The sequence below is a fragment of the Lathamus discolor genome, chromosome 12 (genome assembly GCF_037157495.1).
Source record: "Lathamus discolor isolate bLatDis1 chromosome 12, bLatDis1.hap1, whole genome shotgun sequence".
In the NCBI taxonomy this organism is placed as follows: domain Eukaryota; kingdom Metazoa; phylum Chordata; class Aves; order Psittaciformes; family Psittacidae; genus Lathamus; species Lathamus discolor.
In genome coordinates this window covers 730,436-745,893 of record NC_088895.1, presented here as the reverse complement: position 1 = coordinate 745,893, position 15,458 = coordinate 730,436, and the positions used below count along the sequence as shown (strand labels likewise).

Sequence of the window (15,458 nt, the reverse complement as noted above, 5' to 3'; positions counted from 1 at the left end):
CTGGGACTGTACTACTCCAATAATGTGCCCATGGAGGCCACAGAAAGTCTCGACAAAAAGCTCCAAAGGCTACAGGCTCAGCAAAACACACATTAAATACTCTTCTGGTGTGTGCAAAGGACTGTTACAAATTCAAATGAACAAGCCACAAGTGAATCACCCAACAGGGAAGGGTTGGCTTCAGCTCAACAGAAGCAAAGCAGCAATCAGGGAGGGCTCTCACTGGGACAGGGCTCAGGCTCAGCCACAGGCTGCTCAAACACAGGGAGAAGCTCCTCAGCAGCACACACGGTGGGAGACACAGGGCACAGGACCACCCTGCAGCACCAGCTCCCCTCTCAGCAATGCCACGTGGCTCAGCATCAGCCCAGACAGAAACAGAGGCAGCCCCTTGTGCAGCACTCACCATGCCTGGCTGGCTCCAAACACATGCATGGCCTTGGCACACACAGCCTCACATGTGTGCACATTGTACCTTACATCCAGGCACATCTACACTATGAAATGGGCATTTTGGTCCTACAACCATCCCTACAGCTTCACGATCCAGAAAGGCCTGGAAGGCCCCTGCAAGACTGCATGAGGGTGTACTTGATGTGAATGGTGGATCTTGCCCATCACCTCATGAAAGGTTTAGGGGAGGCAACAGTGGGGAGCTGGGGATCCCACGAGCTGCTCTGGCAGCTGACTGCAGCCTGAGCCAAAGGTTCAGAGTCAAGGCTCTTGTACAGGGGCTGTTGGGGTGCACTTGCAAACACCGTTCATCTCCTTTTCCTCTGTCGATTCTGACACTCACAACGAGGTGCAATTTTCCTTACAGTATCATTTAGCTCCCATCATACTGAAAGAATCCTGTGCCATTACAGCCCTATCTCCCATCATCACTTCCCACTTCTCCTAGTGCAAGGTGTCAGGCTCATTCCTTTAATTCAACAACACCTCTCAATTTTAGAGGCAGCAGTAAAAGCCTGCCCTGCCCCAGCCCTGGATGCAGGGCAAGCTCACGTCTTCGTTAGCAGCCCAGTGCTGCATTGCCCACCTTCACAGCAACTGGACATGGGACCTACAGTGCCATCAGTTTGCCCTATCATCTCCTCCCATGGGGATGCTCAGTCTGCACTGGGTCTGTTCTAACACAGGGGGTGTGGGGAGAGGCAGGGGGGAAGCAGACATCACCACTGACACCCAGACAGAAGGACCATGATGAGGGCTGATGAGGAGGGGCTGCGTGCCTGGCTCACACACGGGTGGTGGGAGCCGCTGGCCCATGGCCTGTGCGTGTCACAGGGTAAATCACTCTCCGGACAGCAGGTCACCAGTGGAACTGGACCTGGTGACCCTGTGCTCTGCTCCTGGCCTGTACACTGTCTGCATTGCAACTGCTGGCAGCAGCACATGGCCAAGCTCAACTACCCCATCCATGTAGCGAGCAGAGCAAACCCCACACCCGTCATTGCGGGTTTTAGGGGTTTTGACATCAGCAGGTTCCTCCATTAAGCCATTGTTTTACAGGGTGGCTTTATGAGCAGGAAACAGAGCACAAATGTGCATAGCAAGGGAATCATGCTCAGATGAGCAGCAGTGAAGCCTTCATTTTAGGAAGAGAGGAGCAAGCTAAAAAGGCTCAGAAACCCAGCCAAAATCAACACAGCTCGCATACTCCAGAGGGTCCATCTCAGCCGCAGCAAGAGCAGGGAAGAGGGTGCGGGCAGGAAAATGATTCCACAGCACGCAGAGAGCTGCCTTGGCTGGCACCCCGTGGGTGTTTGCCAATGCAACAAGCTCAAAACGCAGGCACTGTACACGTCAGAGGGCTGGGATCCCCCTCCAGCACCTAAGGCAGAGCCCGTGCAGTGCAGGGAGTTCCAGGGAGCCCAGCACAGCTCCCCTGCATGCCTGCCAGCCCTGCAGCCCATCCATCACAGCACAAGCCCAAGACACTTCACATAACGCTGGGCAGGTGGCAAGGCTGGAGCAGGCAAGAGCTCTTCTGGGGATCCTCACGACAGTTAAAGCATGCCAGATGCTGCCGCGTGAGGGGCGAGCCCAGCTCCAGCTCCCATGCAACACGTGCCGTGCCAACATGCCACCAACTCACGCACACAGTGACACGCAGTCAGCCCCTTCCGCACGTGACGGCTCCCAGCAGCAACATACCAACTGCGGCTATCCCAGGAGAGAGAAAATTCCCTGTCTACCTGATGGGAGAGTACCAAGTGGCTCTCCAACCCCTTCCTTATGCAGGCTGCAGCCACAGGCACCCCTTCTCTATCACAAGTATCGTGCGCACATGCCTGAGGTCAAGCTCCCCCAAGCTCCTTATAAATCCAAGGTGCTCAGGAAATGACCAAGCACACTGCTTTGAACAGAACTGTGTCCCCACAGCCCCGCTGGCCACCCAGGAGCTCAGGATTCATTGTAAGCCTAGCAAAACAGCAAGAAAGCCAAAAATAAACGGAGCAAAACGAGAGCATTTCCCACCAGAAAGCCATGGCCAAGTAAAGCCAGTCTCTCTGGGGCTGGCTCCCAGGAGGCAGCTCACATTCATTTACTGTGCCACCGGCATCAACGTCTCTCTCTGGCTGTGCTGCTCCTGCGGTGCTCCCGTCCAGCCTGGGAGCAAACGGGCCCCGGTGCTCACGCACACCACCGGGGAGGCAGAGCCTGGGCAGGCGGCAGCAGCAGCCCCAGCCCCTCACGGAGCCTCCTCCCAGGGCTCGGGACCACCTTCGGCTGCACACAGGAGAGGAAGCAGCCTCAGGAAAACGGGAATGGGGCTCGCTGACCTGAGGATGCTGAACTGGCCACTGCCTGGTTTCTGGACAGCACATTTCCCTTTAGCACAGCCCAGCGCCCCAGCAGCAAAAACTGTGTCGTGATAGAACTGTCTCTTGCTAAAAAGACCAGGTGTTCTGGAGTTCGAGGATTCCGGGTTGAGAGAAACTCAACACAATACAGAATAATAACTATTAATACAGGGAAAATGTAACGATACAGTAAAGGGTATCTCTGATGGTTGGTTATCTTACCAAACCCAAGGACCATATGATGACGATCAGGAAACCAGCTCTGAGAAACATCATCACAGTGCAAGGAGGTGGGCTCAACCTTAGCAGGCATCCCCACAGAGGCAACATTGACCTGGGTGGTATGAGGGTCTGCCTCCAGCATCGCATGAGGCTTGGGTTTTTATACTGACAAAAATGCGCACTCATTCTGATGCAGGGGGCCAGCCTACATCGGAAGAAGTGGCCAGTAATATCTAGAAAGGCCTCCAAGGGTTGGGACTTTTCTGGGGAGTTCCAAAGAGCTTTCTTTAGAACTTTCTTTCCGGGGAGTTCTAAACTTTCCAGGTAGGAACCAAAGCAGGACTCTCCAGGGAGGAGCCAAAGCGGACAAACAGTACTTTCCTATCTTTGTGTGTTTCACCATGGACCATTATCTATTGTCCTTGACACACCCGGAGAGACTTGTGGCTCATCTGCCACAATTGTGGGTGACATCAAACCCAACGATGTTACCTCTTCCCATCTTAGGTTCCACAATCCCTTGGCCAGGCTCTGCCTCCGCACCCCAGCTGAAGTCTCACTTCACTGCACATTGTCAGAAATTGAGGCTTAAATATGACACGTCAAAATCCTGCATGATCTGACACCCCCATGACCCCCAGGCAGGCTCAGCTGATGGAGTCCCTTTGCTGTCTCACCCAGAGGGGCTCAGATTCATATTGTGGATTGAAACTGAAGTAGCCAAGTGAGGGATTCAGCAGCTGCCAGCCTGCACAGTGCAAGGGGAGCAGGGGCTGATGTGGACAATGCAGCCCTACAGCACAGCCTGGGCCCCTGCCCATGGGGCTTCCCAACTGCCCCAAACACCAGCCTGGCTGGGACCATCCAGGCAGCACCAACATGAAACCCCATGCTGGTCATGCACTGATGTTGGTCTTTGGAGAGAGCTGGGCTGCTCTGCAGACCTTTATGGACTCTGTGGAGACCCCAACGCAAGGTATGAAAGGGTTGTTAGAGAAGCAGGGCCAGAGCAAAGGGGCAAGGCAGTTGTGTGACAGCAGGATCAGGCCTCCTTCCTGCCTGCAAGGCAATGCCTGCCTGCAGCTAATGGGCTCATCCCTAATCATCATCAGCTATGGGACATACCTTGAATTCAGGTGACAGATCTCAGCCTACTCCCTGCTGGTCCCCCTCCTGCCTCACATCTGGCAGCAGCTGCTGCCCCAGCCCAGCAGGTCCAGCAGGCCATCCCCACATCCAGCTTCCTGCTGCAGAGCATCCCACCATCCATCACTGTGCATGTGGTTAATGTTCCCACTCAGGACTGTGAGCTGCTGTAATTACCATTATTCATCCCCCCTCCCTTCAGGAAGTATTAGCTGCAGACTGAGGAAAGAGGGAGGGAGGGAGAGAAGTCCCAGGACTTGATAAATCAGCTGCTGGCAAAGAACCAAGCCAAACATGACTGCACAGGCATCCAGGAATGGACACAAACGCCCCAAACGCAGCTGGCACCATGCACATGGAAGTCACGGAGGGGCTGGTGTTTGTGGGTGCATCTCTCCAGGCAGCTACACCTCTTTAAGGGAAGGTCTGCATTCAAACCAAGTTTAAGTGGAGGCAAACCTCAGCTTCATCTTCACCCAAGTGAAAACCAGTCTAGCTGAAGGTGAATGGGGACAGAACTAAACAAAGCCAGGATATGAGTGCCTGCACGGACATGAAGCAATTGGCCTTCACAGTGGCCAAGATATCTACAGAGGTCTCAGCCCTGCTGCTAGCAGAAGAGCCAGGGCAAACTGTCCCACCTGAGCTTACGGAAGGAAATCTTGCCTCATGTCTCCCAGCCCTAGGACACTGAAGACTTTCCTCCTGCCCCCAGGGTGGCCAATTCCAAAGCACCTCTGGCCTGGGTGCACAACACAGCTTCAGAACAGGATGTGCAAATGTTCATGGCTGCAGCTCCTTGCAAGCAGAGTAAATGCCACAATCCTGGAAACCCAGAGCAAGCCCCTGCACTAACACTTCGTGCTATTGCTCCTGAACATATAGGAGGGGAAGGGTACCACTGGTCTGAGCCTGCTTGCTCTTGCATAAAGGCTGCTAACCCGTGTGGGAGGACACTGCCTGGTGGTAACATCAGAAAGGCTCCACATCACAGTTTCAAAGTGCCCCCAGACCAGGACACGGGTGTTCTTGTACAGCACAGAGAAACCGTGAGCAGTAAGTATAGGCCGACATCACGTTACCCACCTGACAACGGTGGCTGCTGTCAAACTGTGTGGATACCAGCACACAGACTCGTGTCTTTTCTCTGAAGGGAAAGGGACAGACAGCCCTCTAGTGTAAAGCCAACGCTAACCGTGCTTGCACGGGCATGGAGAGCATCAGTGACAGCCAGACCCTCACTGGACACGTGCTCTTGGGAAGGGACCTGTCCCCATGCAGATGGTTTTGCTCCCAAAGTGCTCACACTGCAGCTTCCCACCACCCCTCAAAACATACCCATGCCCTGGAGATGCTCCAGTCCTGAGGGTCCTGGTGGCTTTCAAGTGGTTGTTTTTCTCTGCAGAGGCAAATACAGCATTAACAGCCTCAGCATTTGCTCTTAGGATTCAAAAGGTGCCTTTTGTCAGAGGAGGGTGTGGAGCCTTCACTTGCAAAAGACTTTTGAAATCCCTTCTTGCCCCACAGCTGATGGCACATCTCTGACACCACCCCCCCACACACACCCCAGCCATGGTGTCTGGGAGCAGGAAAGCTGAAATCAGGACCTCCAAAGGTGTTTTCCTTTCCTCTCCCCCCTCACCTTCTGCTTAAGAGCCAGCCTGAGTTCACATCTCCTCCCTGCTCACGTCGCTGTGTTATGCACATGGGGCATCACACGTGGCTCCGATCATCACTCACAGCCGTAAGAACGATGCACAATTACAATCAATATTTAAAGTCATCAAACAAGCACACCCAAATTTAAGAAGTCACACAATTCATTCCGATTTAACGACCCCTGGTGCAGAGCAGAGCTGTGCTGGAGCTCCAAGAGCACGGGTCTGCCCACAGGCTTCACAGTGTAATGAAAACACAGCACTTTTAAACACTTTTCCCAATCCAGCTCACAAAATCTGTCACTTTGATGTGAACGGCCCCAGCCTCAGCCTAATCACTCACTTTTACTTTCTCTTTAGTAGCTAAAGAGGCAAATGAACTCCCAGCAAACTGCACAGCTCCAGGAGAAGAATTCTGCAGGCAGATGGCTCTTGCAGAGGATTTGTTCTTTAAAACAAAAGAGTGAGCCTGTTTCCCCAGTGAGCAGCACACAGGAGATGATCTGACACGAGCGACCTATTCTGAATGGTTATCCTAGAGCATTGCTTCCACCACAGAAGTGCCTCTTCTTCCTAAATTATCATGTCAATTATAATCATCACTAATAACTGATCAATTAGTACAAGTCCATGTATGGCACTATAATTATCCCATGCACTCAGGGAAGAAAGGGGAGCATCAAATTTGAATGCAAACACTCCTTTGTTTGCAGCAGAAGGTACAACACAGGGAGATGAAAGAAAGCACAACTGTTAAAAAGGCAACAAGATTCAAAGAGCCATCTGAGGGAATATAACAAACTCCCACGAGATGGAGCAAAGCTGTGATGGGCTGGAAACCCCCATGCAGGCAGTGAACCTCACTCTGCTGCTGTATTTGATTTGCTTTCTCTGGACCTTTTTCATGTCCATGTGGAATTGCAGCTGGGGATGGGGATCAAAGCATAGCTGACAATAAAGACTCTCCAGACTTTCATGGAGACCTCATTGGATAAAGTACAGAAATGCAGGACAATAAAGTTTTTCTCAGCCAGCTTCAGGAACTAAACAGCAAAACATGTATCGTTTGGCGAAAGGACTTTGATCACATAAGGATGTTGATGGTGGAAGGAAGAACACAACCCATGTCAAGGAGTAGCTTCTCCTTAGCTGTCTGGACTGGAACTTGGGCAGTAGCACAGGGAACGGGGAACAACCATTCAACTTTGGAGAAGCCAAGTGGAGAGTGGAAACCCTGGGCTTTTTCAAGTGTTTCTGACCCACCGCTAAATAACACTTCTGTATAATAAAGGAACCAATTTACATGCAGGTAAGCATTTATTTTCTTGAATATCCAAGAGGTTTGAATGAGTGAAAGACGAAAAGTATGAAGTACTCACTTGGTAGAAGTGCATGAGGTTCTGCACCTGGAGCAGAATAACCCCATGCACCAGTACCAGCCTGCTGGCTGTGAGCAGCAGCCTGCTGCCAATGGCCTGGAAGCTATGGTGGACGCCAAGGTGAACATGAACCATAGAATGGTTTGGGTTGGGAGGAACCTTAAAGCTCATCCAGTTCCAACCCCTGCCCCGGGCAGGGACCCCTTCCACTGGAGCAGCTTGCTCCAAGCCCCTGTGTCCAACCTGGCCTTGAGCACTGACAGGGATGGGGCAGCCACAGCTTCTCTGGGCACCCTGGGCCAGCGCCTCAGCACCCTCGCAGGGAAGAGCTTCTGCCTAAGAGCTCACCTCAGTCTCCCCTCTGGCAGGTTAAAACCATTCCCCTTGGCCTGTCCCTACAGGCCCTTGTCCAAAGCAACTCTCCAGGCACTATGTGCACCATCATGCCTACTCCACCACTGCCAAGCCTGGTTGGTGATGGACAAGAGGTATCCCAACCTCGCCAAAGGGACATGGGCCACTCATAGTCTTGACCCAGGCCAGGTGACAAAGGGCTTGAGCAGCCTTGGCCAGACAGGCCAAGAAGTCTGAGCTAAGGCAGAGAAGAGGATATCTCCACCCTTGGAGATGACACCCATCCTTGACAGCCCCTGAGCAACCTGATCTAGCTTTGAGATGAGCTGTGCTTTGAGCAGCAGGTTGATTAGATACCTCCAGATGCCTCTTCCAAACTATCCTATGTTTTATGACAGACAAAACATGCTCCAAACCCTGCTTTGCCTGGCTCTAACACTGGACCCTAACACTGCCTGGGGGAGAAGGGCTGCAGCCTGCTACTTGTGAGTCATCAGGCTGATGCTTCACACTGCTGAGCTGCCAAGAAACTGTACTAAACCCCACAGCACTGGAATACTTCCTTGCTTCCAGCTTCCCCAATGTTTTGCACATGCTTCTGTAATGCTTCAGCTTTTCTTGACAACCAGGAAGGCTACAAAAATCAAACTTTTCTAATCCCCTGATTCCAGGAGCAGAGACTTGAGAGGGACAGTAAATACTGTAAAATCTGCTGGTGCTATTGATCAGCACCAAGCTACAATGCAGACGACGTGAGGAAGGCAAGGCCAGACCAGAGACAAACCTGCTGGTGATGCAACAAAACCCCTAAGGGGAATATCATCGGTCTTGTCACCTGGCACTGTGTCACTGTTCAAGGAGTGATCTTTAATTGCACAGACCTCCACTTTTTAGCTCTGGACTGACCTTTAAAAGCATATTCTGGATCCCCTGGGAGATAGCTCAGCATCACTGTCCTGCGTTAGAGCTGGAAATGCTGAAACTAAATCACAGAAAGGCTCATTGACCTGGTCAAGGGTACAGAGAAGGCAGAAGCAGGGCCAAGACGAGACTCCTGAAGCCCTGGCTCCCAGGAGCTCTCTAAAAGCCAAGTAAACATGGACAGGGTCTGTGCAACACATGCAGATGTGTTCTGTGTTACACAGAGCCTTTCCACACATGCTGCACACACCCCATAGGAGGTATCTCTCGCTTTGATGCCAGTCTACTCTGCATCTACACATCATCCCTGACCACCATTATCATGGATAATCAGCCACCCAACACTCATGCTGCTTCATGTCTCAGTGGCCATAAAAAGACACCAGGGCAGGCTGAGGTGAGTTGCACATTTTAGCAAAGTCTGTGTGAATTGCTTTGGTATTTCCATGCAAACACGGAAGGGTCCACACTTTGCTTCTTTCAGCTGATCATGACATTTCAGTACATTTGTCTCCTTTTCTCTCAGTCCCTGGAAACCTCCAGGAGCTGCAACCACAAGCATGAAAGGGGAGGAGAAGCTGGGCTTTGTAGATCACAAGCCTTGCTCCTCCCTCCCACACCTCTGTGTGTGTCTGTGATGGGGGAGCCCGAAACCCCATTACTCACAAATTCCAGATAGATCCATCCGGGTCTAGGACACAGCACCAAGCTTTTTGCATGGGCAGGAGGGAGAATCCCTAGTACAATTCCCAGCCCTTGCAGGCACCATACCATAATGCTGCCTCTTACAAGGAGTCGTTGCAATGGTACAGGATACTCCTATTCCACTGTGTGCGTGCCTCCTGCATAAAGAAAAAATCTAAGAACATCAAAAGAGGCACTTGGCACTCAGAGATATATCTTAATGAAGGTGACAGCAGCAGAAAGCATTGCAAATCCAAGGAGAAGAGAATGCACACCTAATTAGACTGACTCTTTTCTTCTGCCTGTGGCTGGATGCGCAAGGTGAATCCTGCTCCGGGATTGCAGCTTCAGCCCCTCCAAGAGGATACACGCGGGGCTGGGCTGGGTGAGCAACTGGCACAATAGCCGTTTGCAGGCTGAGCAGAGACTGGAGCTCAGAGATTCACAGTCTTCGTTGTCCTGCTTTACGCTGAGTCTCTGGCTCAGCTGATCTTCCCTCTCCCTCAAGTCTCAGGATGATGGGAAGGGAAGACACTGCACTTTCCAGGGCAGGCAGCAGCTCCCCACAGCCAGTATCACCGTGCCTGCAGTGTGTGTAGCAGTAAGCCTGAGAGCTGGCCTGTGGAGCATCCTTCCCCTTCCCTGTCCCCATTTGATATTCTCCCTCACTGCTTTCGAGCCAAAGAAGGTGGAAAATTCACACAAGCGCTGCTGGATTTTGCAGGTTTTGCTTATTCCTCTGGAAGGTTTAACGGCCGAAGTCCTCATCAGTGTCAGAAGAAGATGACACAGGCACAAGGCCTTCATTCCCAGCACAGTGGTTGTCACAGAGTTATCAAGACATCATGCGAGTTGTGGACCCCCACATCCTTTGTGCCAGCTTCCAACTCCACAGTGAGCCACCAGGCTGAGTGACAGACAAGCATTCCCTTGCCCTCTCCTTCCCAAGCCCTCTGAGCAGGGCAGGTAGCAGCCAAAAGCAGAGGGAACACCTCAGCTGTGTTGCAGTTTACCCCCTTGCTCCTTCCCACCGCCGGTGCCTCCACGCTTATGAGCAGCAGGAGGCTCCCGAGTGGGTTTCACTGAGGTGAAGCCCAAAGCACCTGAACACGGAGGGAGGCGATTAACGAAGGACCGGGCTTGCCGAGGCAGGGCCGCCGAGCTCCCCGCGCTGGCGGTGAGCGGCACCGGCTCCCGCAGCCACAGCCACAGCCGCCGGGAGAGCAGCGGCGCCTTTCCCACCGCTTCTCATTACCTTCCGAGCGAGCTTCGTCTGGCGCTCGTAGCGGGGAAAACACCGCAGCGGCAGCCGGGCCACAGCGGCACCTGCACGGACGCAGCTCCGGGCGTGGGGCGCTGCAGCGGCACCTCCGGCTTTCTGCCCTATTTCTCTTTAGAAACCTGCTCCAAGCCGCCTCGCTGACGGTCCCACAGGGGCTGAGGGATGTGCTGCCGGAGGGGGGGACGGGGACGAACGGGACACGGCCAAGCTCAGGAAATGCTGCAGCTCCTTGACACAAAGTGAACATTATACAGAAAGGAAATATATAATAATAGCTGATGAGTCGTGTTTTCTCTCAAATTGTTGCTCTCACAGCAGTGAATTAGTGCCTGAGGGTGATGCAGGTTCTCATAGCACCGATCTGTCAAATATAGCTTGTGTTTGGATTTTGGTTTTAAATATATTTTATAAGAGAATAAGTACAGAAAGGCCTCTTTCAATAGAAATAAATTGCACTAATAAGGCAGCAAGTGCTGAGAACAGGCAAAAGCTCTGCTGCCAAACTGCCTCTGGTGGCTATTTCTGGCTTAGACTTGAAGTATCCTGGCAGCCCGGGTTGGGAAATGTAGTCCACATACAGTAAGTAGGATGGGCATTCATCTAAACATCATCTCCCAAGGTTCGTAAGGACTTTACGGTCGCACCTAGCAGCAATCCAGGCTGCCCAGCCTCTCACGGGAGCAGTTCATAAACTGCAGGGGAAAAAAACCCAACCCAAACCCCTTGAAGCCTGTTCTATAAATAAAGCTGTTGTAACAGATTTTATATTTCATTATCTCTGCATTGTTTCACATTATGCTGGTAGCAGCCGGGAGTGTTACAGTGTAGAGGAAGTGCTGCAGCAGGATGGGGGAGAGGCCACCCCGCGTGCCTATACCACACCATCACCTGGGTACCACTCCACACAGCCCACAGCCACCCCACAGCATCACCGTACAGAAACAACCCACACCACCGGCTTGGCACCAGGAGTGTGCCTTGGCAGACAACTATGGGGCTCACATCACCAGGTAACCCATGTACCAGGCTACAGCACAGCACATAGCAAACACCAGTATCTCCCTCGAGGGCCCGTGGAAGAAACAGTCACTGCAACCTGCTCCCAGGGTGTTTTCCAAACACGAATATATCAGCCGTTTCAGGTTTAAAAACGATGCAAACTCTCTAAAGGAGGTGGTGTGTCATTTGGATCAAGGCTTGGAGATGTCCTTTGATCACCACAAATAAATCGGCCAGAGTGCCTTCCAAAACAGAAAGGAATAAAGAATAAATAAATAAATAAAAAGACTGTATTTGTGTCACTGATGGGAACAGGAAGCAAGGAGGAGGCTCTGCGTGCCCAACACTGCCTTGACCAGCAGCCTGGACGGCAGCAGAGCTCCTTCACTGGGCTGATCCCTCCAGCTTAAAATTGCAACCCGTGGGCTGGGTTTCCAGCCACCACACCCGGGTGGTGGCACACGCTTCCCCGAGTGGTCTGAACCTGCAGCGTGAGAGCGTGTGCTCCTCCGAGTGTAGGTCTTTATTTCGGGTTCCACCCGGAGCCGCACGGCGGAGCGGCTCCCACAGCAGCCGCAGCCCCATCCCTCCACACCGGGGGCTGGGAAGCACAGACCATCGCCAGGGATGCCAGAGCAGGTGGAAAAAGGGCTATCTCCAGCCACAGGACCCTGCCCCGCCGCATGCTCTGTGCCTCTGCTCCAGCGGGGCGAGCCCAGGGGGGGCTCCCGCGGCAACCCCGTTCTTCCCAGCCACTGGCTAAAGGACCCCACACCGGGCAGACGGGAGAGAGGGGCGGCCCCGCTGCACCCCGGTAATCGCCCCAGCGAACTTCCCCGGTCGGAGGCTCCCGCTGGCGGCCGGGCCCGGGGAGCGGAGCCGGGGCAGCAGCTCCGAGCCCACGCGGGGTGCGGGCTGGGGAACGCGCGGTGCCGCTTCCCCCAGCGGTACCAGCTTGTCCCGGGCGCCCCAAGGCCGATCCGGGGGGGGGGGGGGGGGTGCGGGTAACCCGCTGGTGGGGGCTCAGCCCGCTGCTCTCCATCCATCCCGCTGCTCCCCCCGCTGCTCTCCATCCATCCCGCTGCTCTCCATCCATCCCGCTGCCTCGCTCGGCGGACGGAGCCGCACCGCGCAGTGTCGGGGCGCAGCCCGGTGCTCGCACCCGCTCCGGCCTCGCCTCTCCTCAGCTCCCGCAGACGCGGATCTCCCGCTCCCCACCGCGCCCCACCGCCTGCCGGCCCGGCCCCCGGGGGTCCGGCCCCTCTCCCCCGCGGTGGGACCGGGCCGCTCCCGCCGACCCCGCGGGGAAAAAGAGCGATAAAGACACCAAAATAAAGACAAAGTTGCAGCGAGGAAGTTCCCGGCCCAGCGCGAAGTTGGGGACGCGGCTGCCCTGCCCCTGCCGCCCCCCGGGGGGCCCCTGCGGGGGGTGGGTGTGGGGGACGCGGGGACGCACCTACCTTCAGCTATCGCCCTCTTCATCTTAGGGGTCGGGGAAGGCACGTCTGGAGGCGCGAAGTCGAGCGGCGGCGGTACAATCCTTGCGGGAGCGGGGCAGATCCTCGTGCGAAAACTTCAGCCCGAGCGCGGAGCGGCGGCGCTCGGGGCTGGGGGTCGGGGTGTCCCTGTGCCGGCGGCCTCGCTCATCGGGGGAATGAGCAGCCCCCGAGCTGGAGTCAGCATCCAGGCGAGGCTCCCCCTCCCTGCCTCCCTGCCTGCCTCCTCCCTCCGTCCGTCCTTCCTCCCTCCCGCCCGCCGCACGCACGGGGCCGGGGCTGCGGCAGGAAAGAGCCGGCGGCGGGGAGCGCGGAGCCCGCTGCACTGTATCCCGGGAAGCGAGCGAGCGAGCGAAGCGGGGCGCGGGGATGGAGAGGCGATGAATGTTTTATGGGATCATGTGGTTTGACGTGAGAGGAATCAGCCTAGATCGGTTTTACTGGCTGGAGGAGTGAGAGGGAGGACGGGGGAGACGGGCACGGGATGGCGGGAGGGAGGGAGGGGCCGCGCCGGGGCACACGGGGCGCGCAGGGGACGCTCCGACGGCAGCGGCGGGTCCTCGGCGGAGCCCCCGCGGTGCGCGGCAGCGGCCCAGGCAGGGCTGCGAGGGGCCGGGCGGCGCCGGGCGGCTCATTCCTGGAGGAGAGGTGCCACCTAAAGGAAGATGCGGAAAGGGAAGCCCGGGATGAGGCGGGCATCGGCCCGGCCCGTTCCCCGCCGCAGCCGAGCCCGGCGTTGGGATGCCGGGCCCGGGCGGTCCCTGGGGATGCAGCGCAGCCGCGGGGTGCTGGAGGATCAGCGGGTGTTTCCCCCCCACGTTGTGGTCCCTTGGGAGGCGGCGGGAGACCCCCGGCACGGCCGCATCCCTCCCCCCCCCCGCCTGGTTTTGCTTCTGCTGGTGCGGAGCCGCTGCGTTCCCTGGAGGAAGCCTGGCACAGACAGGCCCTTTGGTAGGGTCCGCAAGAGAGGTCTTCCTCTGGCGTGTCTGAGCCCTCTCACCAGGTCCCACCCCTGCTCTTTGGGATCACTCTCCGGTGAAGATAGGATATCCTCCAGAAGGATAACAGCTTACCTCAGTTTACCCAAAAAGCATGAGGCTTATACTGGTCATGGATGAGGCAGGGTAAAGCTGGCTTTCCCATCCTCCTCAGCCCCCCTGCAGCTCCCCTCCTTCCCTGCCCTGGAGCAGACAAGTGCTCACTGCACAGGCAGATCCATCTGCAGCTGTCCTGGGAGGCAGAAAGATTTTTATTAAGTGAACTCACTTCGTCAGTGGGGAAAGGAGGAGGGAAGGATGGTGCCAGAGAAAGCTGTACATGGAATCATGGAATCTTAGAATCCCAGATTGGTTTGGGTTAGAAGGGACCTTAAAGCTCACCCAGCTCCAACCCCTGACACGGTCAGGGACACCTTCCACTAGAGCAGGTTGTTCCAAGCCCCATCCAACCTGGCCTTGAACACTGCCGGGGATGGGGCAGCCACAGCTTTTCTGGGCACCCTGTGCCTTTCCCCTGGTCTGAGGTTGTACTTTGATGGTGGGTGTCCATTAAAATGTCAGCAAAAGATACGTAGACAATACCTGGAAGCCTCCCTGGCATCTGTGGACAGCTGAGGCTGTTTTCATAATTAAAGCCTACACTTGCTAGACTACCTCCATCTGGCTCCAATGTCCACTTAGGCCTTCCTTGCCTTTCTTTGTTTCCATAGATTGTAGTGTTCAGTGTGGAGAAGAGAAAGCTCCTTAAGCGGAGACCTTAGAGCATCTGCAGTGCCTAAAGGGGCTATAGGAAACCTGGAGAGGGGCTTGGGACAAGGGCCTGTAGGGACAGGCCAAGGGGAATGGCTTGAACCTGCCCAAGGGGAGACTGAGATGAGCTCTTAGGCAGAAGCTCTTCCCTGTGAGGGTGCTGAGGCGCTGGCCCAGTGTGCCCAGAGAAGCTGTGGCTGCCCCATCCCTGGCGGTGTTCAAGGCCAGGTTGGATGGAGTCTTGGGTGGCATGGTTTAGTGTGAGGTGTCTCTGCCCATGGCAGAGGTTGGGATTGGATGATCATACGGTTCTTTCCAACCCAAACCATTCTATGATTCTGGTTGTCAGGGGTAAAGGAAAAATGAAGTCTGAGAAGACAAGAAGTGTTCCCATGCAATCTGCTCGCAGCATGCCGCCTTGTTGATCTGTGAACATCTTCTGGGGAAGGAGGATGCTCCTGCCCTGCTATTTCTGCAGTGACAATCTAGCTACCACCGATTAGGAATATGCTGCTGCTCACTTTTAAACACACCTTCAAGCACTCGTGCTTCAGTAGTGCCCTCTGACTTTGCCATCGTACATGGTGCATCAGGAGGGAGATCACCTATGTGCAGAGCATCAAAATTGCTGCAGATAAAAGGACCTTGGAGACGGAATTGTCTGGGAGAGAGCTGGAAGGTGAACATGCTCACTGAAGGAGTTAAGGCTGAAAATGAGAGGTTCTAGCAGGAAGGCAGTGGCTGCGTGTGGCTGTTGGGCTG

General features: G+C 54.9%; 1 protein-coding gene across 1 annotated transcript in view; it reads right to left on the bottom strand.

Annotated features, from left to right (window-relative positions):
• Positions 1-13,156, bottom strand: part of RTN4R (reticulon 4 receptor) — a 76,556-nt gene extending 63,400 nt beyond the window's left edge. The window contains exon 1 of the mRNA XM_065692524.1: positions 12,913-13,156. Within this exon, the coding sequence (XP_065548596.1) occupies positions 12,913-12,934 (22 nt within the window). The 5' untranslated portion in view covers positions 12,935-13,156. The remainder of the gene's footprint in view (positions 1-12,912) is intronic.
• Between the last annotated feature and the right edge of the window lie 2,302 nt (positions 13,157-15,458).